General features: G+C 42.0%; 1 protein-coding gene across 6 annotated transcripts in view; it reads left to right on the forward strand.

The window, feature by feature from the left end:
• The first annotated feature begins 887 nt into the window (after positions 1–887).
• CDH8 (cadherin 8) overlaps positions 888–25,511 on the forward strand; it is a 350,610-nt gene continuing 325,986 nt past the window's right edge. For 5 of the 6 annotated variants that reach the window (XM_057711553.1, XM_057711555.1, XM_057711551.1 and 2 more), the window contains exon 1: positions 15,524–15,775. In XM_057711553.1, the coding sequence (XP_057567536.1) occupies positions 15,524–15,775 (252 nt within the window). Of the gene's footprint in view, positions 1,224–15,324; positions 15,776–25,511 lie in introns of those variants that run through there. The other variant, XM_057711556.1, reaches the window with a different exon arrangement.

A 25,511-nucleotide genomic window follows, 5' to 3' on the forward strand; every position in this document is an offset into this window, starting at 1 on the left:
AGGTTGGCCAATTCTCAAGGTTTGAGTGGAGTCTATCAAAGAACTTGACAAGGCATCTCGTGGTGGAGACAGAGGAGCTGCAAGCATGGTGCCTGAGAGGAGATCTGGAGGCAAGGGCACATTGAGAAGCCCTAGCAGTCCCTCCCTTTATTTCCCAAGCAAGTTCTGCTTTTTTCACACCCACTTACGACGCGCCCCTCGTGGCTGCCTGTCTACCCTCCCTCATCCCATCTGCCTAAAGAAGCAGCAGCCTGGGGATGTGAGGAACGCACACCACCCAGAGGACCACGACGCACTGCCTCTAAACCACAGAGTCTGAGTAGTAGGCAGCGGTCTTACAAACACCCTACTCGGTCTGCAGGAAGTTCTTGGCATAAAGAGGAGGTAAGCTGCCCGCGCGCACCCCTTTGCCCTGTCGCGTCCTCTTCCTCCCAAGGAAAACAGCCGTGGACAACTGGGACGCTTTTCAAGATCTCGCTAGCCCCAGAGCTCGGGGAAGTCTCAAAGAGAAAGCTCGCGGGTACCTCTTCCGCATCCTTTTATCGTCTGCCAACCCTCTTATCCTGGAGCCCGACCCTCCGCGGGCTGCGCGCACGGCACGGAAGGGCGCATCTTCGCCGAGTGGCTCCGGCGGCGGAGACGCGCGGGGCGTGCTCGAGAGCGAGTAGCGAAAAGTTGTGCGCCCACTTGGTAGCGGGAGAGAACGACGGAGCGAGCGCGCCAGAGCGCCGGGGGGAGGCAAGGAGGGGGCGGGGAGGGGGGGGGCCGCTTACATGAATTTCCAAGTGGTAGACCTGCCTCTGCGCTCTGCCCAATGAGATCCGTCAGGGGAGGCACCCGACTCACTTTTCCACATCACTTCACAGTTACATTTGGCAGGCAGGCGGGCTCGCACGCCAGAGCGCTCGGCCCAGAATTAGTGGATCTATTTGGAATCTCCCTGCTTCCTCGAAGCTCATCCGCTGCCTCCGGTTTGTGCACGGACGGTAGCGTCCACGCAGCGAAGCTGCACTTTGGGCTGCGGACCCTCAGAGCCCGGCGCGCGCGCCCCGCGTCTCCGCCCCAAGCCCCGCAGCTCCGAGAGGCATGAACGCCATCCGGAGGCGCCTGCCCAGCGCGCGGGGACCGCTCGGCGTTCACCGCCCTCGGGAGCAGACCTCGAGCCCCTCCAGCCATTTGTGAACCCAGAGGCTTGAAATTCACCGGCGCGGAGAACCGCAAGAGTAAGTGGTCCCCCCACGCCCCCTCGTTTTAATCCCTGCCCCGAGGACCCAGAAGGGACCTTTTCTTTTAGGAATCCCTATGCCCCTTCCGACACCTTGCGCGCCTCCTGCCTCTCGGATGGTGGATGCGTGTTCGCCGCCCGGGTGCGGGGCTGAGCTGCGTCTTCCTTCCTGCTCTGAACAGATGATGGGATCGCCTCAGGGTTCTACCTGACGATCTTTGCAACCTGCTCTGACAGTAGATACTGGGGAGTAGCAAGCAGGCTGTGCCCCTCCAGTTTCCCTGCCGGACTCCCTCCTTGCGGTCGCCTGGCGATTCCGCCGCCTCGCGACACAGGCAGGCGCCGCTGCAGCCGCGCACGGGGTCGGTGCGGTGAATGGAAAGCACCCGCCCCCGGATGAGACGCGGGTGCGAGCCCCAGCAGAAAGGAGGCGAAGAGGATCGGGGGTGCCCTCTGGCTGATTCGCTGCAGCGCCCCACCCCCGAGGAAAGGGAGGGCGACCCCCGCGGTGGGGCTGCGGGCCAGGACTTCGCTGCGAGAGCCCCAGCGCGAAGCTTTCCCACAAGTGGCTCCTCCAGCCCGGGAGCGCGCTGCCCGCTGCAAACTTGCCGGGCTCCCCCTTCGCCCCGCGGCTCTGCGGGCGCCTGGATGCTGCCGCGCATCCAGGCAGGACCCGCAAGCGGTGTGCTCCCCGAGCCCGAGAGACTGCGCGCACAGAGGCCTCCGGAGCTGAGCCGGGGACTCCCTCAGGTTCCCTCTGCCAGCGCCGGCAGAGCCCACAGCTGCGCTCTATGACATCCCACTCCTCATCCGCGAACCCTTAGGGGGCGGGCCGCGCCCCTCGCGGGACCCGGGGAAAAGCGGGCTCTTGCCTGGGTTCTGCCAGCGCGTAACAGGTTCGTAAGGGACTTGCTCCCGTTCTCTCAGGCTCAAGCCAAGCCTAGGAGCCGGTGAAAACCTGCCGCCGCCAACGGTGATGCCAACAGGTACCCACAATTTCCTACGCCTTTTCCGTCCCCAAGACCAAAGTCTTCCCCTCCCAGTCTGGCAAAACCCTCGAAGTTTCGTTATCGTGGACCCTTCCCCGCAGGCACAGGGCCGGCGGCACGTCTAGGACGAGCCGTTTGCCTCCGCGAGCCGAAATGGCAGCTGTTCGCTTGGGCTGCTACATGTAAGAAATCAAACAACATTAATTGTTTATTGTTGCGAACGCACAGCATTAGTCAGGGATGGAAAATCAGGCAGGCAGCTGCTCACTTCAGCTCCAGTTAAAGGATAGAGCTTATAATCAAGCATGGAAGAAAAGGTCCTTTCAACTTTACCACCCTTTCCTGAAGATTCCACAAGAGTTTCCTCTTTAAGAGGCACGATGCGACCATCCCTTAGCGCGCCGGAGCTGCTAATCAGATCAGGCGGCTGCTTTCTTTCACTGACTGCACAGTATTTGTGTGCCGAGAATGGGAACGGGGACGCTGGAGAAGGTATAAGAGCACTGCTCTCTCCAGTTGGTACCACCGCGAAGTAGATCGGAGGGACTGGGGACGGTTGGGGCCCTTTGGAAGCGCCTGCCCTCTTTACAGGACTCCTGACAGCCATCTCAATGGTTAACAACCCTCCCTAGGCTGTCACCTCTGGCTTCATTATAGGAGCTTTTCAACTGGAAAACTGTGTGTGGGAAAGAGATATTTATGTAAGATTTGAGTGGGATTTTCCATCCATTCAACCTGGCCGCTGTACCCCACTGCATGCAAAATGAGCCCTGTAGTTCATGGCAAACAGAACTGAATTTTCTGCTTGGCTTTTGATTCTCATCAGCTGTGTCCAGTTTTGCAGAGGTTTTATTGTGTGTGTGTGTGTGTGTGTCTGTGTGTCTGTGTGTGTGTGTCTGTGTAAGAGAAAGAGAGAGATTCTTTTACTGAGAGGTCTGATACCTTTAGAAGATGTTCTCTGAGGGTTACATTTTTTTTAACCCCTCAAAGGGAGTTCTCCATAATCATCATGTCCAGACATGTTTTTCCACTTCCCTGAGCTCTGTGGCTGAAAGAAATTCTAGGGCTATCCCTCTTATTAAATAATAATACTAACAATAATATTCTGTAATTCTGCTTTAGCAGATTTGAAGCTCCCCATCGCATAGTCATTTCATGCTGGAGCAGTCGCAGGATTTGTAAATCACCTTTGATATATTTTTTTTTTTCTTGGACTCTGAAGCGGGCTTGGAGTTGAGAAAATCTGTTATGAAAACAAAGAGAAGAGCCTTCCCAGCAATTCTGGAGATTTCTTCATTCAGGGCTGTTTAGTAGCAGTTCATCTTCCTCATTCTGTTCCCCCAGGACACCCCAATGGGCGTCAAGGTATCCTGTGACCATCACAAATATGCCAGATATTTCAGAGACACTGGCTAAGGTTCTCTGAAATTTGTGCTGCAGTGTTGTCATGCAAACTTTTTTAATCATTCTCCCCTTCAACCTGGATCTTATATTTCCAATTATTATTGCTAGTTAAAAAATCAATTCTTCTGCCTTATAATCTATAGTCTCTTAAAACTCTCAAGATCCCAGATGGGTAAATCTCTCTACCCAAGACTCTTAACATATTTTGGCTGCATTTTTGGTGTCCAGGATACATTTCATGAGCTCTTGAAGGTGTTATGGATTTAGCCTAAAAACAATTTTATAACAGCCCTCACTGGAATAGCAGCTCCATTTGCCTGCTATATTCGTATCAACTGGAAAGGGAAGGAAGTCTTTAACCTGAAAAACAACTTTATTTGGGCATTATGCAGAACTCTGGTCAAGACAGTATTCACCTAAGGTAACCCCTTAATTTAGCACTGAATACAGTTTAAGTAGCCAGTGGCAGTATGCTCCAAGTAAAAAACAAATGAACAAAAAACAACTAAACACCTTGTAAAACATGCTCCACAGGATGTAATAGACCACTTGAGAAGGCATTTTGTAAAGGCTATTATGTAAATATACTCATGATACAGCATTTCCTCGTAAACACTGCACAGATTTAAGGTCTGATGCTCCTGGTTAGCAGGGAGCACCTGATTGTTGGAGCAAAGCAAGAAAACTCAAAAGAATCAGGGTATAATGGTTCTGTTCAAGAAATTGTACCTCAGGGCTTTCCTTTCCAGGTTGATTCCCTGTTTATTGGTGAGGAAAAAGGAACAAACACATACAGAAAAGTTAGAATCCATACTTCATCAACCGTTCAGAAGTAACCTTATCGTTAGAGGTAAACTAATGCTTTAAAGAAAAATAATAATAATTTTCATTATGTTTCTACTCAAGGTGGCACACCTTACGACTTTATTAACATTTCAGTGTGAGCAAAATTTCCATGCACAACCGAAAGCTTTTCATGGGTAAAATGACATTCAGTTTGTATTACCAACCATTCTTTCCTTCCCCATCAGCAAAGTTTTGTATTGGATATTTGACAAATCAAGGAACAAGGATAATCAGAATAGTCTTTAAATTATAGATGCAATCCAAGGTCCCAAGACTTTCTTTTGAAAATATTCTGCTGAATGGTGCTGTTGATACTGGTTTCAATAATTTTGTATTTCTTACAATGTATTTCAAAGAAGCAGGAAAAAATGCAATTGTCTCTGTTTTCAGCATTGTTGACATTCACAGCTGAAATGGACTAACTTTGCTTTTTAGTTTAGGAAAAGGCTTCTAACTTTGGTGTATTATACACCTCCTACAGAGTGTAGAATTAAACCAAGGCTGATTCCTTTACTCTGTATTACATGTTGTACACACACACACACAGAGCTTACTTCTAGAAAACCTGAAAATGTTCCTAGATAACTAACTCATTTATTGGTTCAGCTTGGAGATTTTTATCATATTCCCTTTGTCATTTCATCTGTTTCAGATTATTTGATTTGCCCTCCTGGCTTCTTGGATTTGTGTTTTGACTAGTCTTCTAACGCAAATACATCTGTTTGTGGTGTGGGAAAATTTTCCCCAGAATCTCATAAATGTGTATTTGTGAAACAGAATAATATTTTGATGGTTCAAGGCCATTGACTGATGTCGTGGGCCTTAATTAACCAAAGAGCTATTAGTCGGCTCTCATTTCATTCCCATAGAAAGTTGTTGATGATGTGATGTGTGCAATATATCTCTGCTGAACTGTTGGTTCTTGCCTCTGGAACCCGCTTCAGATGTAACCAGGAGGAGAAAATTAGTTGAACCTGGCAACTTCAAAAGGTCAGAAAACATATAAGTTCAAGGGATGCCATTTAGCTGCTTCTCCCACATCTTGCCGCGAACGAAATCTCCATCACCTCTTCATGGCAAAGCACCGGGGCCAACACAGTTTCCTCTTTCTATCATGTCCTAAGCTTTAATTTCCTGAGTTTTAAATGTCATGTGCTATTCCCTATCGCAAATATCATCCACCTTCTTGCCTTTAGAAGTCTTACTTTTTTTTTTTTTTTTGGAAAGTTCTATTAGTAGGTAGAAATATATAGATGTGATTTTCTGTATCTCTTTGGACAGCATCATAAAAGAATAACGCTTGTATTTGGAACCTTCAGTGAGTTTCCTTCCTTATCCTCCTTGCCAAAAACAACTGCAAATGCTAGAAGGATGGTTAGTTGAGGGCAAAGCATGGAGTTAGTGCTCAGTAAACATTGATTTAATGCATTAACGATTAGCAAACTGCCTTTTTTTCCCCTTTTCTGTGGGATTATCAGTAAAGGAGAAGGAGGGATACAATTATATCTAAAGTCCAATATTGTGACATTCTACCTCAAATTTTTCTACAGAAATTTCATAATTGTCCCAAGTTTATTCTTAAACACAGCTTTTCCCTTTTAAAAAAAAAAATCAATTTATTCCTGTTCCACAAAGCATGTATTTTTCCCTTGAAATCATTTTTTAAATGATACGGACATATAAACATTTCATAATTCAGCTTTGTAAAATTGAGAATGCCTCCAAGACTAGACTTACATAAAGAATGCTATTAAACTCTGTGATGCAAAGTTATATTTTATTGAGAAAAAATGCTCTAATTATGGAAGTGTTGCATGTGTAATTCAGTGTCTGAGCCTTTCCCTTGCAGAGAATGTATAAAAAAATACCCGAGGAAGAACTCACTTCTTTCCTTCTTTTGCTGCCTCCCTCCCTCTCCTCTTTCTCTCTTTAATATATATTGTATTTGAACAGTTCACTTCAACCTCATGTGAATTGCAAGTCTGGGTGTGTTAGAAGACTCCTCTATGTTGATTTTGATTAGCAGGACACCTGGCCCTCACAAATACACACAGGAAAAAAATTAGGTTCCATGATAAGGTGCTCGTGGATGCATTTACTGATATTTTAAGCAAATGGAATCTATTCCAAAGGAATGTTAAATGGAATCTTCTTAATTCTTTCTATGTAGATCATTAAGTGAAAATGTTATTTTTACTATATTCGTATTCTATTCGCAGCAAGAACCATATTTTTCATGCATTGTTTCTTTCTAGATGAATTCATGCATAAAATATGACTACTTGACTCCTGATGTGATACAAGTAACATAAAATAAGTCGATGGGGAAAGGATATAAATATCGTCAGGGAATGCTTTTCTTTGTTATCTACGCAACCTCATCTCCAAAATTTAATGTAAAATTTACAAGGGCACATTTCATTCTTTATTAGTCCATTGCTGTTTCAGCTTGACAAACAGAATCTACCTTTTCTATGTTCAAGTATTCCCATCTTTAAAATGGGGATGCTCAGAAATGTGGAAAAAAATTAATTCATATCTATTTTGATTAGAGTAGTAAAACATACTTGTCTTTGAATGTCACTAAAATATAGTAGCTGAAGTTAGTACTTATTTTAGAATCTGTATAAGCAATTTAACTTTTAGGAACTATACATTGTGTGTGATATCTCAGTATTATTTTTGTCAAGTGACTGCTTGCTCTCTGTCTACTTATCCATCATCTGTGTCCATATAGAGTTCATGGTTACAGTGCCAGTGGGTGGTTTTTAAGCTATAAAGTCTTTGAAACATGAAAGAATGACAGTAAAGTGCACTTGTAAGGGTGGTTACTACACAATATAATCTAATTGGAAGAATCGTGACTTATTATGCTGGGATACTTGGCTGCATTTCAATTTCAGTATTACAGGCTCTGTAGCCCTGGTTATATGATATATCTGATTTTAACCATTTCCACATTTCTTAAGCAGGAAGGAAGAGCTTGTAATTTTTAACCATCATCAGTAGTGCTAAAACGTTCTTGAAATACATACAAAAATTGTGTTAAATGTTTTTGGAAGAAGACACTACCTGAATCCAACCTCTAATTAGGATCATATTCTCTGAACTCCTGTGTGAGAAGTGTTTAGATATCACTTTGTCCTCATCTTTGAATTAGTAGGGACTTCCCACTTGGCCCATTCTCATGAGAATGTACTAGATGATTATGACATGCAGTGGAAATTTTCTTATAGAAGAAACAGCTTTTTCAGTGGGTAGTTACAATTTGATTGAAAGTGAGTAGTTCCGGTATGGACGTGTAATGCTTGCCCTTTGCCCTTTCAGGAGAAATGGTGATGGACAATGCCATGTCTTCTGTGAAAAAGAGAAAATATGGGTAACCCTGGAGTGAGGTTAGGTTAAAAATACCACCTTTTAGTCCTGCTTTATATCACAGGGAACTATACTCAATATCCTGTTATAAGCCATAATGGAAAAGAATATGGAAAAGAATGTATATATGCATAACTGAATCACTTTGCTGTGCAGCAGAAATTAACACATTATAAATCAACTATACTTCAATAAAATTTAAAAAAATATTGCCCTTCAGAAGCCACATAAAACTATTTGAGGTCATTAAGTGTAGTCATTAGTGTACGTATGTAGGGAAAGCTATTTGTGAAATGCTGTTTTATTTATATCCCACTTGGTTCATGCCTCTAAAAAAACAAAACAAAACAAAACAAAACAAAACAAAAACGAGTTGAAAAAATTATTTTATTTATTACCTCTCTGCATAGAGCACTGGATTTTTCCCCACTGATGTATCCAGCAAGAAATTGACATAAAATAGTTTTTAAAAAAATCAGTCAAGATTCTTTGTTAGGCAGGTGAAACTGTCAATAAATTGTAACTATCATTGCTACATTGACAAAGAGGTTTACAAGGCTTCTCTCATTTAATTTTTTTCACCATCCTTCAAGTCAGTTTCCTCATCTGCCACAACTGAGATACATTTGCCTGGGTCACTTATCTTAGGAACGACAGGACTGTGATTCAAAGGACTTCTGTCTGACTCCAGAGTCAGTGTTCTCAACCATTGTGCCCACAGTTCAGCTGTATTACAAGATTGTTAAGAGTAAGATTGATTCTTAGTGGTTACTCAGATTTAAAGGGGTGTTGGTTTGCAACCTTGGAATTTCAGGCAGTGAAATTCAAAGCTGGCCCTTGTGCTTGGAGGACCAGGAGAGACTGAAGAAAGAGGCAGGCCACTCCAGATTGGCAGGTGGCAGTATCGATAAGCAAGAGAACTTACATATGAGGCTTGTCTTGGGCAACTGCAAGATCTCTGCACTTGCCCACCAGAATCTTTAAGTTTATAGAGGCATTCACGGGGTTCAGTCACATACACTGATCAGATGGTCTCAGTAATGCATTACTTTACCAAGGCTACATCTTTGAAGTGGCTCCCAGTGCAGGAACAGTGGGCGGGACGTGCATTCCAAGGACAGAGAGGGCTAAGAAGCCTTTGATTTCCCGGGTCCAGCTTGTGGCTGAACCAGCAGTCACAACATCTCCATGACCTCTTCCATCGAAGAGCCAGCACACATTGTTTTCACTCATTAGGTCTCTGATTATTAAATTTTGAGCAGGTGATTTAAAGACAGCAAAGTGTGTGGCTTTTAAATGGAGAAGGAAGGATTCAGATTACATTTGAGAAATGACTTCCTGGCACTACTATGTCTAATCGGCAAGGGAAGTGTAGGACTTAGATTCATCTTTTTTGAAGTGATTTCAAGACAGTTCTGCCTAAAGAAGATCCAACAGGATAGATTCAGCTTCAGTATCTTAACTAACCTTATAATTCTAAGAAAGTTTATTAAGTAAGGTTCTGAATCTATAAACACTAGAAAAGGGAACTTGACCTTCTTGTCTTTGTTACCCCATTCTGAAATGTCTAGAGCAGGAAAGCTTCTAAGCGAAGGATGAAGTTCTGACTCCATCTTGGGGAAGGATGAGGAGAAGGCATGTCTCTATCTGTCTATCTATCCATCTACCTGTGTATTTTTGCCATGGTAACCAGTAATTATAGAATTTATGGAAAACTAAAGCTTCCAGTAGAAAAACAATAGCGTGTCAATAACAGCAAAAGTGGATTTGGCAAGTATTATTTTGGGTGGCAAAACAAGCAAATGATATGCTTTTGGAAAGAGAGACAGCTGGATAAGTGTATGATCTGATGCCAAAGAAAGATGTCCAAAAGTGTTATGGTTGATGGGAGAGATAAACGTGTCTGTGTGTGTGTGTGTGTGTGTGAGAATAAGGGGAAAAAATTGAATTCTCTCCTGCCAAGGGAATTTGGTCAGGGAATTCTGAAGGCTTTAGGAAAGGTAATTCTCTTGCATTATTTATATTTGGACACATGCAAGTATTGTTCCTCTCTAGTTATTCAGGGCTTGGCGTGAATTGCACTGGGCCACAGGCTGAACCGCATACCCTGTGTTGCTGAAATACCACTTTGAATTCAAAGTGCATTTACCTGTTTTGAAGCAGCCTGCTAATGGCTCTAAATTCAAGGTCAGAAACATTTTTAATAGAAACTCTCTGGTCTTGTGTGTCATTTTTGCTTCCATGAAATATTGTGGCCACTAAGCCCAGTGGATAATAAAAGCATAATTTCCTGTCAACCACAATAATCTGCAGGATTGAATTCTAAAGTGTCGGTAAAAGCCCGTTTTTATTTTAGGCTTCAGAGTGTGGCTCATGGTTGGGAACTTCAATCTATGTTGCTTACCAAATAGATGGTGCAATGTATTTTTGCATAATGACTAACATATCTGAAAGTTGGCCAAGTTCACCTTAAAAAAAAAAGTTGGGGTCAGTGGAGTCAGATCAGGCTGTAATTAAAACTATCTCTAAAATGTAAGTGTGAGCGAAAAGTTGGATTGTATCTTACCTAAGACAAAACATCTTCTTATGGGGGAATTCTAAAGAGTCACATATTTGTGAGAATTCCAGAGAGACTGTAAAATCTCTTCATCTCACTCTCGGGGTGTAAATCAATGCAGTAGCATTATAATAAAGTGGATTGCTTGGCCAGACATACATACTGTGGTTAGAAAATCTAAAAATAAATTGATTTTTTTACCCAAGCTTTACAACCTTGCTCAATTTCTTCTTCCCTGCATAGAGTTAAGCAGTTTGTGTATGCAGCTACTATTATAATGTTTATTAATTCTGATAACAGCGACATAACATTCAGTTGCATCTCTAGAATTCCTATAAAGCTATTCTCTGATCATCAAAGAGGACAACATTAGCTCTGCCTGTGGCAGAGGTGCCTGCATATATATGGTACAGTTCCAGTTGTCACAGTGGAATCCCATTTCTCTCTGAATAATAGACTTTGCTGAAGTGCAGGCCAAGTCTCAGCACCCCCTGATAGCATGCGTGGGAACACACCACTTACTGGAACAGTGTTCCTAGTGTCCCGTATGGGTTAAGTATCAATATATGGTATGACATCATACAAAATCCTGTGTATTCATACACGCGAGTGCCGGGTTTCCCAACGTCCGATATATGTGTGTTCTGTGGTGGTTAAGTAGTTCATGGGCATGCCATTTAAGGACACTGAGGAAGAAGGGACTTTCTCAGCACACATTTGAATCTTTCAGGTCTTCGTGAGAAGGTCTGCGTTAGAAGGTGGTTTTATTCTCTCTTAACTCCAGGCTTCTCAAACTATGGCCCTCTGATCAGTAGTATCGGCATCATAAGTGAGATTATTAGAAATGCAGAGTAGCAAGCCCCACGTTAGATTTACAGGGTCAGAATCTGCATTTTCGAAAGATTTCCAGAATTTGTATGCATACTAAAGTTTCAGAAGCACCCACCTAGGGGTGCTCTGGAAGGGATTCTTCTTTGGCTTAAACCAGAGCTGATGGTTAAATTTTCTCAAACTGCCAGACCTGGTTAGTGGTCACATTGCAAACTTGAAATTGGTCATGGTGGATGTATTTCTATCGTGGAAATGAAAAAATCAGGGGTTCTTTTTTTCTTTTAGGGAGTCGCTTGCTAAATATTTAACTGCATACTCTTGCCTCTAACTGTTGCTGGTGTTCCTTTTTAGCAGAGAGAGAGAGATGACCTCAGGCTCTGACAGTATTTAGTTAAGGGAAAATTAAGCGTTATTTAAAATACCAATCTCATTGTGCTTCAGTTTGCTGTCTCCCATGCCCTCTCCATGGGATGGTACTTATTTTTATTCCTCAAAGCTTTGGAAATCAAACATGCTTTTTTCTTCACAAAGAACTGGCAGAGAAGAGGGCACTGATGTGACTTGTACTCTGGAGACCATGATTAGGGTGAATTTGGTGGGGAGGGAGAAGATATCATGGCCCTGGTTTGGATGATATGACAAGAAATGATTTAAAAACTACCCTAGGTACTGATTCATCCACAGATCCTGGATTAGTGGTGGTTTTGTTCCTGTCCACTGATTGACTTAAATGTCCTTTTACACCAACTGCTCCCCCTGCCCCCTAATTGGGGAATTCCTTCTCAACATTTAGATGACACTTCCTCCAGGAAGCCTGCTTTAAGGTGGTGAAGATGAGTCTCATACCTATCACTCTGTACTACCCTAACCCTTCCCAGACTAAATAATATATTCTAAGTATCCATTTCTAAGTCTTTATCCATTAGACTCTTGGCTTCCTGAAGATAAGAACTCTGATCTGTTTGTTTTCCTAGCCTTAGTGCCTGACCCACAGTATGTGCTTATTAAATATTTATATAATGAGAAAAGCGATGGTGGTAAGAAAGAATTTTGAAGTTAGATTACCTAGATTCAAACAATGGTTCGCTCTTTACCAAAGGTGTTCTTTGGGCAAGTCATTTAATTATTCTGCATCTTGGTTTTGAACAAAAGAGTACAAGGCATAGTAAGCTTCATCTAACTGTAAGATATTGTGTTAATGGATACTATTTAGGGCTATGCATATGTTTATTTATTAATACCGTCATTCTAAGAAGTGAAGCTATGTCATTGTATAAATTTGTTTCAGCGTCTGTTACTACTTTTTACCTGATTCTGGCGAGTTCAGGCAGCGTACCAGTTGTGTCACATTCCATCCTGAGTGGCTTGGTGGCATCCCATCTGCTTAGTGGCTTCCATCAAGGAAATGTCTGTTAGGAGTTTAAATTGGGATTAAACTTCTTTATCCCAGAATCATCAACAGCAGAGCAGATGCTGGAGAATACTTGCAGGGTATTTGGCACAATTTAAAAATAACGGTACATTCTAGCTTTTCTTAATTACTTCACCAAGATTATCTCTTTTAATCCTCAAAATAAACCAGCTAAGGAGATATTATTCTAGCTGTTGGTGTTAATTGGCCCCCAGTTATGCAACTGGTAAGGATAGCTCTTTGATTGGAATTCACACCCTATGCTGACTGGCGCTAGAGAACGCTCTCACAGCCGTCTCATGGTTCTGCCCCTGCAGTGCTCAGGCCAGCAGGGAATGGTCTACATGGCTCTTGAACGTTCAGCATGTGGCCCAGCATGGAGCTGGGTGTGTTTGGGGAGAATAAGTCTCTTTTCAGGCTGAGCCTCCGTGAATGGAATGAGTATCGCCTTCCATGCAATGTGGTCCAGCCCTTCTCTCACCAACCTCACCCCCGTCCTCCCACATCGCAGCTTGGGGAGGATTTTTGACTGCCTTTTTATGACTCTGGTACCTTGACTACCTCTCCTGCAGAAGTCACGCAGCTTCACTCTTTGCTCATTCATTTGACTTTTTTACCAAAGCGTCTCAAGTTCAGGGATGGTGTCAGTACCACCCTCCCAGCCTGGCTCAGGAAAACCATAAGCACCACACCTTAATGAGCGTTTCCCATGTCCTGGCTGCTTCCCACGAGTCTTGTTTCTGAATCACCCTACTGCCTAGACGGTAAGGATTATTATCATTGCCATTTTGCAGAAGAGAAAAACGGAAGCTCAGAAAACTTAGGTCGCTTTTCCATTATCGAGACAGCAAGTGGGGTGGGATGGGATTCAAGCCCAGGCTTTTCTGCCTCTAAAACAGAGAATCTGATGAATAGCACACTGGTGCTATATCACTGTCCCCACCCCAAATCTAGGAGAGCATGGCATGTGATGGATATACTGTACATGCTGTTTAAGTACTTCAGTATTAATGCAGCTTATGTGAATTGGCAATTCAGAACGATATTAATATTTGGGAATTTCCTATCAAGACCTTTCAACTTTTGTTTTCAATGTGAAGCCTGCAAAGGTTTGCTGTCACACTGGGATGAGAGAACGCCTTACTGGAAATCTGCTTTAAAGGAAGACAACGCTGGGGAAAGTTGGGACGTTGTTCTGGACTCTGTTTGCTCTGAGTTGGTTCCCTGTTGAAAGCTTTTCGAAAGAGCTGCTGCTTGCAGTGACTTCCCTATGCACTCATCAGGGTGGGGCCTCTTTTGAGGTGCAGAGAGAGTCCCAGTAATTGAGCTGAGCCCCAGCAAAGAGTGAGAAGCAGAAGAATCCCAGTGACCATCTGGTTAGATCAGATCCTTCCTGTCTTACAGCAGAATCTGGGTCTGCCCCTTTCAGCTGGCTTCACGAAGGCCACTCACTAGCCCAGTCAATGTGAATGACTTTCTTGCTTTCCCATTCCGAGTCAGAATGGAACCAGGGACCTACAGGGGAAAGGTTCCCCTACCCCATTATGAATTCCCTGAGCCAAACTGTTCCCCATGGTGTCCTGAGGAATTAGTTTCCCATTTAATGTAATTCATCAAGGCTTCTCTCTGGGATCTGCAGTGAACATTATTTCTTTAAAAATAATTTTTTTTGAGAGGGAAGCAACGCGTTTTGCCACGCTGAAGGTAAGCAAAGAAATGTATTTGACACCTCAGGTAATGGGGATTTTTTTTTTGGTCCATCCCTTTCTGAATCTCCTCAATTGAAAATTGTATTTTTACCACAATTCATTCCCAAAGGAGCTTTTCATAATTTAAATCTCCTGTTCAACTGTACATCTGGAATGGGAGGCTTGACACCGTCCTGATTATAACATACATGCTGGACATTACAGGATTTCTCTCTGGGAGCATTCTAATTTTATTCACTCGTTATTTGCATCCTGGCAGAGAACTGCATTCTGCACCCTGAACTGGACCATCCCTTCTGATGGGTTGTGGCAGCTAAGACTGTGAAAATTGGGGATATTTCCCTTCTTGTTCTCATTTGTAATTTTTTTTTTTAATTTACCCATTAAAGGCTAGTTTCTTCACATAGCGCCGCCTAAAGTGAACTAGAACTTATCTTTAAACTGGGAGGGTGGGGTGGGGGCAGGGGAAGAGAAAGAAGGAAGGAGGGAAGGAGGGAAGGAAGGAAGGAGGGAAGGAAGGGAGGGAGGGAGGAAGGAAGGAAGGAAGGAAGGAAGGAAGGAAGGAAGGAAGGGAGGAAGGAAGGGGCTTGCAGTCTCTACAAGAGAGCAAGAGGGCTGCATTGGCAACACCCAAACTTGCATTACAACCACAAAGACTGAAAAAAGCGAGAGTGGGAGTAATGGAGAGAGAAAAGGAAGAAAAGAAGAAAGGGATGGAGGGAAAAGAGAACTTCACTTCCTTCAAGCGGTTTTTGATAAGTAACGTAGATACAAAAATTAATATGAAAGTCTAAATAAAGCTGGCAACATAAAAAGACCTATTAGCCTACCTGTTCTAATTCCTCAGACCCACTTTCTCAACTCAAGGGTCTGGGGAATGCCTACTCTTGTTCATTTACGTGCTTTTGAAAAGCAGTGATTTTGTTTTAAAACCTGTTGCAGTGGACCTTTATCTTTCTTCCTCCTTGTTTTTGCAGGAAATTTCAATGAGGAGGAACGCCGTCGGATCGTGGTCTTAGAAAAGCTGCTTAGACGATGTCTGTTTCCTGTGCTATAAACATGCAGCAGAGCTGTAAGTAAACGCTCCGCGCTGCATGATGAATTGGATGGCTGCAGACCGGAGGCAAAAAAAATAATTGTCTTATTTTCGTGGTGATTTGCTTAACTGGTGGGACCATGCCAGAACGGCTAGTGGAAATGCTCTTGGATCTCTGGACTCCATTCATGATATTATGGATTACGCTTCCCCCTTGCGTTCACACGGCTCCAGCGAATCAGTCTCCAGTTTTAATGAGTGGATCCCCTTTGGAACTAAACAGGCTGAGTGAAGAACAGCGGATTTTGAACCGTTCCAAAAGAGGCTGGGTTTGGAATCAAATGTTTGTCCTGGAAGAGTTTTCTGGACCCGAACCGATCCTTGTTGGCCGGGTAAGCTTCATTTTTAAGATCCCAGTTTCAGGATCTATTACTGGTCTCTAGATCTTTAACACGAGGCTTGTCACAGTTGTTCCCACACTTAGCTGTAAGTACTGTAGGCCAGATGGTTGGTTAGTTTACCTCTTGGTTTCTTTAGGAATATGAGTAATCCCGCACTAGCAGATTTAAATGTAGACAAACTGCTCTTCTCTGGAAAGCTCTTCCTCCCCACCTCTCCCACCTTCCCCATGTATTATAGCATAGCTATAATAACACTTTGTAATGCATACATAAAGAAGCTTTTTTGCTCTCCTTTCATGCAAGAAATCTGCATGCCAAACCTTTTCTGTAGCTTACAGCGATTGGAAGAGGTATGCATTTTTGCTCAGTTTGAATTTCTACCCCCTGGATCCCTAAGATGTTATTTGGGCCGGTTTTAGTTTGAGGCCATGTATCTGCAATTGCAGGTAGATGTTTCTCCTTTTTTTCTTTCTGTTTTTCTTTTTGTTCGTTTCAGTTATTAACCTAGGATGGAGAAAGGTAAGTTCTTGGAGTGGGTACTTAGCAGTGCTTTATACTTACTGTAATTCAGTAAACTTTGCAATAGGAAACTGGTTCATTCATCGTCAGATGGAATCAAGTGTATATAATCAAAATTTTAGTTCAGTGGGGTGTGTGTGTGCACACGTCCATGTGCATACACGTGTTAGGCTGGATTTACATTTGTTTTCTTGTCGTTGGCAGGTTAGACAAATGTTCCTTGTGTAGATAAGGGCTCCCTGCTTTTCAGAATCTCACGGTGGGTTATTGAAGACTATACATGTTGCTTCCTCAGAATCGTTCATAAGCTCCTGTTAATTTTAACACACACCATCATTGTAGATAGAATTCCGATTATGAGCCTGCCAAGGACTGATTTTCCTGATAAGTCAGATTCAGGAGTGAATCATGCCAATATTACGTATTTCCCAAGTGCAGCGATTTTTAAAAAAAATCAAATATTGATCTTCAAAACGTGAGTTAACACTTTGTGTCTCACTGGGAACTTCTGATCCCATCCCTGCTTCTACCTCATTGTCTTGCAAAGCAGATTTGAGCCTCCCCAAGGATTATGCGTTTGCATTTCATATAGTTCTACTTGGACAAGGGAAATCTGGATGAGGTGGAGTCCTGAATCATTCAAAGAATATTTATTGAGCCAAACACTTTTTTAGGCATGTGGGGGCATATCAGTGAACAAAACAATGATCCCTGCCTTCAAGGAATTCACATTCTGGTCAATATTGTTTTGTATTGAGCACTGTCCTAAAAGCACTTTGTGGGCACATTCTTGTTTGATTCTAACAGTAGTTCCCTCCTGCTCTCTCTTTAGATGCACATGCATAGGTGTGTATGTGTGCTTATATACATATATGCAAACAGTGCCTGTGTAACACAGGTCTACACTCCTTTCTTTCTAAGTCCAAAGTACAAAAAAAGATTTTTTTTTTTCCAGATGCTGGATACACACTCAGGTAGCAGAACTGACTGGAGGCTATTTATACTTGTAATCCATGCCATTACTGTGACTGTTCATATATTTCCCAGCAGAAATGTTAATGTGTTTGATTACAGGGTGCTTGCTGCCCAGACTCTGCTGAAGGTTTTACTTACTCTGCAGTTTATCTACCTTAATACATTTTTAAATGTGAAAACGACTCAATTCCAAAACATCTGGCCCAGTGGGTTTTGAGTAGGGGCTTCTGGACCACATTATCTTTTTTTGGGGGGGGGGGGGGTGGGGGGGGTGAGGGGGTTAAGTGCAGAAATTGAAACTTAGATGGATTAATAAAGCAGACCAAGATTGTAGAGCTGGTAAATGATCTGAATCTGAATCAGGTTGGGGATTCCCCAGGCCGTAATTTTATACACTGTATCCTAGTTACCATGTATTTAAACTACAATTTGCACTTAAGAATTATTGAGTATAGAATGCAGAGTTCTTAAATTCTTACTTTCTGGATATTCAGAACTTCTTTAGCCAGCCCTAAGGCAAGGTGTTTTCATACCATAGGAAATTCTGGGTATACGACACATGCAGACATATATAATTGATGAATATTTTCTCCGTTTCTATTAGTTATCTCTATAGAGGTCTATCACACTGATGGTGTCTTGTGTAATATAAACAAACTTGCTGTCCCCAGAAGAACTTTCTATTTTTATCTGAATATAAAAAGTAATTAAGTTGGGGTTTGTTTTAGACTCAGGCTCTAGTGACTCTCTGTACCTCCATTCTTCAAATGTAGCAACAGAGAGGCAAACAATGTGGCATTTACTATCCCTTTGTGACTTAGTTCTACTTGAAAATTCATGCATCTTTGAAGGATAGAAATGTTGCTAGTGAACCCTAGGATTTTGAAATGGCCAAAGTGATTCAGATCCTTGGCATGGCCAATTCGCAAACAATTGTTAAATCTGAGTTACAGTTATTTTCTGAAGAACTTTTTCTGCAGACATCTCCAATCATGTATATTTCCCCTTAAAGAAAATTGCCCCTGAATTATTACAGTTTAGCCTTTGAGGATCTTGGGTTGTAGCAAAGCCCAAAATGCATTCCAGGTGATTGCTGCAGATTACCAGTCAGGCTGAGTGAGGGGATGATCTGTATCAGGGTGCTGACCGGTGCTTTACAATGTTTCATCTCTGTGCAGGCTCTTCCACAGCTGACTCTAAACCACTTCATTGCTGAGCTTCTCCCCAAGAACTGGCTGAGAAGCATTAGTAACTTATGAGCATACCTGCTTTTTAAGAGGCCCTCCTGCAAGTCACCATGGTGGGAGCCTTGGGCCTGGCAGACAGAGTTCAAGCGCAAGGGCAGAGCCAGTTTTTAAGTGACTGGCTCTTCAGAGCTTCACATATACCCTTACATCCTTCGTTGTCTGTTTTCACTATATTGGTAGGCAGTTAGGTGCAGAGAAAGAACTAAGCCTTAGAGATGGACTCTGCAGAGGTTTGAATATTGGCTTTGCCACTTTCTGGATGTTAACCCTGGGAAAGTCATTAAAGCTCTTCAAGGGTTATCCAAATAAGATAAATACAAGTAGATAAGAATAAATAAAATAATGTATTCATAGTGCCTGCACATAGCAATTGTATTCATGATTGTATTCTTAATTGTGTGTGTGTGTGTGTGTGTGTGTGTGTGTGTGTGTGTAGTTGGAGTGATGGACAGAAAGCCTTATGCAGCGTCATGGGATAGGGTGGGATGACTGAGGGTCCCCTTGACCAGAAGCAGCATAAACCTGTATATTTCCCATTGAATTAAAATGAAGTTGACATTTGTATTCTTACAGAGCCTTCTCTGCCCCATTCTGTCTACAATATAACCGTCCCATCTCTGATATTTCATACCCTTTGACTATGCATTTTTTTTCTCCTTCTTTCCAATCACTATCTCACATACTCCATACTTTATCTTGTTTATGATTTGTGTCCTACTAGAATATAAGTTCGACAAAGAAAAGGATTTTGTCTCCTTTGTTCTTCATTGAATATCCCAGAACCTAGAACACTGCCTGCATATAGGGAGAGCTCGTAAATATTTTGCGTGAATAAGTGAATGAATAATTCACCTAAATAATGGAGGAATTTATAAAATAAACCCGATCAGCTTTAATACAGATACCATTTTTCAGTCAAAGGGGCAATACATTGCTGTCATGTTCTCCCTTTCAATTGGTATTTTAGAGACCTGCTGGGTAGTTTAAACATTGTTTCTGTGTATTGATTTTAAAAGTCCTTCTTTCAGGTAGTAACAGTGATAAGTTAATTTGTTAAAACAAGTCTCCTATACTACCAAAGCAATCTACAGATTCAATGCAATCCCTATCAAATTACCAATGGCATTTTTCACAGAACTAGAACAGGTCTCCTTAAGAAGGCTACAGAGTCTTCTCTGCAGGCTGTCCCCCTTACCAGTGGCACGGAGCAATGCAGGCTGGGGATTCCATTATCTTCCAATGGTTCTGCAAACTTAGGTTTGTGCTTATATCACAAACTAGACCAAAAATCGTTCTGAATTTTTGAAAAATGAACGCCAGCCAAACAGACTCCACTCCTGGCTCCAGCTCTCTGTGGAACAAGGGAGTTTGTAGCCTGTTCATATGCACACATAAATACTTAGACCTCCTGGGTTAACTTTCTCTGCCAGTTCTGGAAGAGAATAAGGTGGTACATGGGACCCTTCACCCTATATTCTTATTTGTTCTAGTCTTAGAAAAGGAAGAGAAGGAAAACCCATGGTGGTTTTCATAAGTCTTATAACAGAGACAAAAATATTGTCCTTGGGGTGAACTAACTGTGTGTGGATTCTTTAAGGCAGGCTGCTTGATGCCATCCTGAGAGCCCTTGGCTGTGAGTCAGGATGGTGATCGATCAGGTCATTCCACGAATATTTATTGAGCACCTACTAAGCGTTGCTACCAGTGGATTCTCAGCTCTGAGCAAATACAGACCCATGCCCTCTGTCATAATGGGCTACTAGGGGGAGACAGATGTTAAGAAAATAATCAGAATATGTTACATTAAAACTGAGATAAGTACTCTGGAGTGAAGGAACATGGGTCTGTGGAAGCACATACAGAGGAAGCTAGTCTATTCAGTGGGATGATGGAATCTTCCTTAAAGAAATCACCTGTGAGCTGAGATGCCAAAGCCAGGTGAACTAGGGGGCCGGGTTGAAAAGAGACAGCGTTCCCACAGAGGGCATAGCATATGCACAAGACTGTTGAGGAAGCTGAGAGAGGGTCAGGGTAACTGAAAGACAGAGAACTAGGGTTGAGATGCTAGTACCTGGATCAAATAGAATGATGGGCAAGAATCTCCTGGAGATCTGGCTTCTGTCTTTTTTCCCTTCTGCTATAAAGGAGCTGGAAGAGAAAGTCACACAACGTCTCTCGGGCGCAGTTTCCTCACTTGTAATTGTATAGTAGATAATGGAATTATATTTAAGATACAAATCCCCGTGGAAGAGAAAAAGAAGCAATATTAAAAAAAAATGTGTGCAACATCTATCAATTTTTGGCCCAAGTTCCTTTAGCTCTTGTTCTGTGGTTCTGTGATCCTCAGTTCCTCAGACTGCTTTATTTTGGGAAAAAACGGTTTGCTTTCCAGGTGGTCAGAGATATATCCTAAATCCTCTTTCTTACATAAAGTCCTCTGCTCTCTTTCCTCCCTTTTCCCCTCCTACCTGGATTTCTGAGCAGTTCCTTATTTGGATATAACTCTCACTGGTGATGCCACATCTATTTATAATTCTCTCCCTCCAAGGCACTGACTCATTCTCTCTCTTTAAATTTGACCTTCTAACCTTCCCTCTTCCCCGTAACTTGGAAATCGTTTGGGTGGCGCTTAGTATGAAGGACGCGGGATGCCAAATAATTACACTATATTACAGTTTATGGTGTCAGCGGCTGGTGAGAAAATTGCACTTGACATGCCATTATTTTTGCTGGCCGTTTGCATGTTAAGAGCACTGGGCTACACACCCTCAGCCAGATTGTATCTTCGGCCTTGCGAGAACAATTCCCTGTCAGTTTCATGAAGCTTGTGCCTACTCAGACAGAGCTTTGTGCACCAATAATTCGGCAGGAATGCAAGTCAGCATCGCATGTCTCAATCTGGCCAGACAACAAGAGTTGTCTGCCTTTTGCCCGATGTCCTGACTTAGAAATAACAGGCATCCCACAGCTGTTGGAAATCTTTTGATGCCAATATAAAAAAAAATGGAATATTATGAGTTATGTATGTTAGCAGAAACCCTCAACGCATACACGCACACACATACACACACACACACAGGTGCACGCAATCTATTAGCTGACTTTGTACATGAGTAAAATCCCAAGACATCTCCTAATTCTTTCTCTTGGTAGCCCCCAGACTCTCACTCTGTTTCTTTTCACCTCTGCTACAAAGGTAGCTGGAGGGGCAAGTCACACAGTCTCTCTTGGACACAGCCAAATTGTGTCTTTGTTCCTTACCAAGGGGCCAAGTGAGAGGGTGTATAACTTGCTTGTCTCTGTAGATACCGTGAAAACTAAATTCATGCAGACTTCTTACAAGAAGAATCTTGCATGTTTTGTCAGTCCCCTTAAGGGTCATCTCACTGAGGCAGATATTTTTCCCACTTGAAGCAAAATGCTAGTAGTTATATGTCTGTGGGTGAAAAAGCCAGATTGTGTAACACTATTTTATGAATAAATGGCACCAAAGTATTCAGTGTGGAAAAAATAAAGCAGAGAATTGATTCCTATCACAAATGTGAAGCCAAAACTCAGAGGGAAGAATCGGGCAAACGTAAAGGCTGCACAACTGGGAAGGCTTTCCTTGCGTATTCCCATAGCAGAATAGTATGAATCATCCAAAAATGATTGAAATCTAGAACATGGGAACATGATGGCAATGGAATAAATATCAGAAGCACGTTATAAAATGTGTATAGAATATAATTAAAAATATATGTGTGATATGAACAGAGTACCTGGCGTGTATCTATTGCGATATGTTAATACATAAAAAATATAATCAAACATTAACAAAAAAGCTCCTGTCGTGCCCATCACTCTGATTATCAGCGTTCAACACTTTTCACACACAAAGTCAATATTCTTGATTTTAAAAACTAACGTAAGAAGAATCCTAATCGTATCTAAAACCACTATCCACTATTTCTGATATAAAGATTTCCCCAGTTGAAAACAACGTAAGATTACACGAATCCCCAATGTATGATTCTATCGAATGAATAAATAATAATCACGTAACCTTAATTAAAAACAAAATAAGGGGTTAATTCCCGACATTAATTCATGTTAACAACTCTACCACAAATCAGTAAAAGGAAATATACCAATATAGTAAAACTTTTTTCCCAATACATGTGGTGAATTATCTTTTTCTTTTTCTTTTCTTTATAATTTTCTGCATTTTATTTTCTAGGCTATGCTATTCTTACATTACAAAACATAATAAAATGAGAGAAAATAAATGAAAATGTTATATTGTTCAATTTTTTAAAAAACCAATGCCATCTATTCATAGCTAATTCATGGGAACCGTTATTTAATGTGAAACTCATTTGGTGAATAGAATCTTTTTTTTTTTTTTTAACCACAACTGTGTTAAACCATTGGAAGTTCTATCTCATCAATTAATAAATTAAAATGCCAGCAATATTTAATCATTTTTATGAAACGATGAAGACAGAAAGAACAGCCACAGCCTTGCTGCACTGTTGAATGCATGTTAAATGACTTTCATTACCACGGCACGGACCACATATTAACCAAATATGAAGATTTTGTATTTGGCCTTGAAATTGGGAACTATCTTTGGAATCTTCAAGTAATGCAGTCAGCCTGCACGTTGCTTGTAACCTTTTAATAAATAAGAATAGCCTAGAAAAGTTATTTAAGGTACTTTGTGATTTAAGAAAGATGAAAGTGTGACAGCATTTACAGGATCTCTTTTGGCCTGGCTAGACATGTTTTCTACATAGTAGTTTCTTTAATATTTCAGCATTTTTCATCTGTACATATTATTTCCATTATAGTTAACTTAAAATCACACCCACCATGAGTGTGTGCGCTCACAGGGGCATACCCACCCACCCACACACACACACACACACACACACACACACACTCACCCCTTGGCATAGTTTGGTTATGCATATTCCTGTTCCTAAGTCTTTGAATATTTTGAAATATATTAAAGACAGTGTTGTCAATATTCAAAGATCTGAATATTGTGTTAAAATGTATTTTCTCATCAGCACCAGCTACCTCACTCACATTTCAAAGCATTTAGGAATCTTTTTAGGTGTCTTATCTGGGAGGAGAACTAAAATACACCCCATTCTTATTAGTCAAAGTCAGGGTCTGTAGATTAGCAGCAGCATCCCTACCTGAGAGCTAGTTCGAAATGCAGAATTTCGTTCTTACTGAATCAGAATCTGCATTTTCACAATATGCCCCAGGTAATTCCTATGCACATTAAAGCATAAAATAAAAACGTATTTTTAAAGAAATCAGTCAGCCATCAATCAGTCCAGGGATAGTGCAAGTCATATTTTTTGCTCTCTGTAGAAAGCCTGAGTAAATTGTGAATACCACTCAGCTAAAGAAAAGAGTCACGGAGCTGGTGTTTGCAAGAGCCCCAGGCAAAGTTGTGGATGGAAGCCTCTGTTTATCCCATTTGAACCCCTGTAGTTAGTGCTGGACACAGCAGGCTGCAACACCAGTTTGTAGATGGGACTCCCCTGTATTGCAGGTGACAGCAGAGGGAGGTTACAGTCTGTGGAACACCCCTCCCCAAGCTCGATTAGATAACAGGAACTGTTTCCTGCCCAGATCCATGGACTTCTTTTTTTTCTGCATGCATTTACCACAACGTGGCAGATGTGCTCTGAAATCTGCAGAGTATCAGATGTCACTGGGCTTCCATGGGAGACAATAGCGCAATCCAAATGAGCCTGATCAGAAGAGCTGAGGAATATTGGGAGAACAGCAGGGAATAAAACACTGGATGCATATTTCTCTCTCTCTAATCCTAAAAAAATAACTCAGCTGTGTTGCACAGATCTTTTTTTTTTTTTTTTGCTGTGACTGTGTAGTGGAGACTGTGAACTTGATGACATTGGCCAGAGAAATTAAAGCACAGGAAAAAAGGAGGTTTTAATATCTATTAAATGTTTACTATATGGTAGACACTTCATAAAGTTTTCTAGTTCAGTCCTCATGGCAACCCCCTCATGAAGGTACCATTATTCCCAGTGCCAGATCTGGAGAGAGTCACTGAAGGAAAGAGTTGTTTGCATTAGAGTTTACAAGGTTAAACAAATAGTGAATAAGAGATGAAGCCAGGAGTCAAACCCAGTCGTGGTGATCTGAGAACTTGTTCCTATAATCTTGGCAACACATTGTCCCATTTGAACCCCATGTGGGAGGTGCTCAGTGTGCTAGGCTGCCACCCCAATGTGCAGATGAGAAAAGTGAGGCTCACTGAAGTTAACCGAGGTATGGTCTCCAGACTAGATGTAAAAGGTTTAGTAAGATGTGAATAGACATTTAGTGATATCTATCCAGTTGCAAAGCCACGTCACCTTTTTCTTTGCATGTGTCTCTCTATGCCTTGGTCGTCAGAGACAGAGGTGGATACAAAGCCCTTAAAAGAAGAGAAAATGTCCTTGAGGCTAATGCTTGTGGTGGCTCTGTTTTATTTCCTTTATAGGGAGATGGACTTGCCACAGTCTGAGCCTGGGCAGGGCTGGTACCATGTACAAAGTGACTTGTGAGTTCTTCTCCTAAGGTGGGGGCTAGCCCAGTATCTGTCTTTTTGGCTTTATCGTTTACAGATATACATTTAAGATGATTATGATGATCAATTAAGAGAAAAATGATGGAGTAGCAGGAGGAGAAGAATATTTTTACTGAGCATTTAAGGCGTCTTGTTTTGTGCGTTAAGTATATTTATAGATGCTGTTGTCTCCATTTTGCAGGTAAGACTGTTGAGATGCTGGAACTGAAGTGCATTCTCATTGGTTAGGTGACTACAGTGAAATGCTTCTAGCTGTTTTCTGAGTTGGGCAGAGTTCTTAAGTACTCCAGAGTTGTAGCATTAAGTTAGCTCACTGGAAACTTTGCCACAAGTGGGCAATTTTGTGGGTTGTTTTTTTCGGTTTTTTTTTTGAACTGAGAATCACCAG

Source organism: Hippopotamus amphibius, chromosome 16 (assembly GCF_030028045.1).
Source record: "Hippopotamus amphibius kiboko isolate mHipAmp2 chromosome 16, mHipAmp2.hap2, whole genome shotgun sequence".
Taxonomy (NCBI): Eukaryota; Metazoa; Chordata; class Mammalia; order Artiodactyla; family Hippopotamidae; genus Hippopotamus; species Hippopotamus amphibius.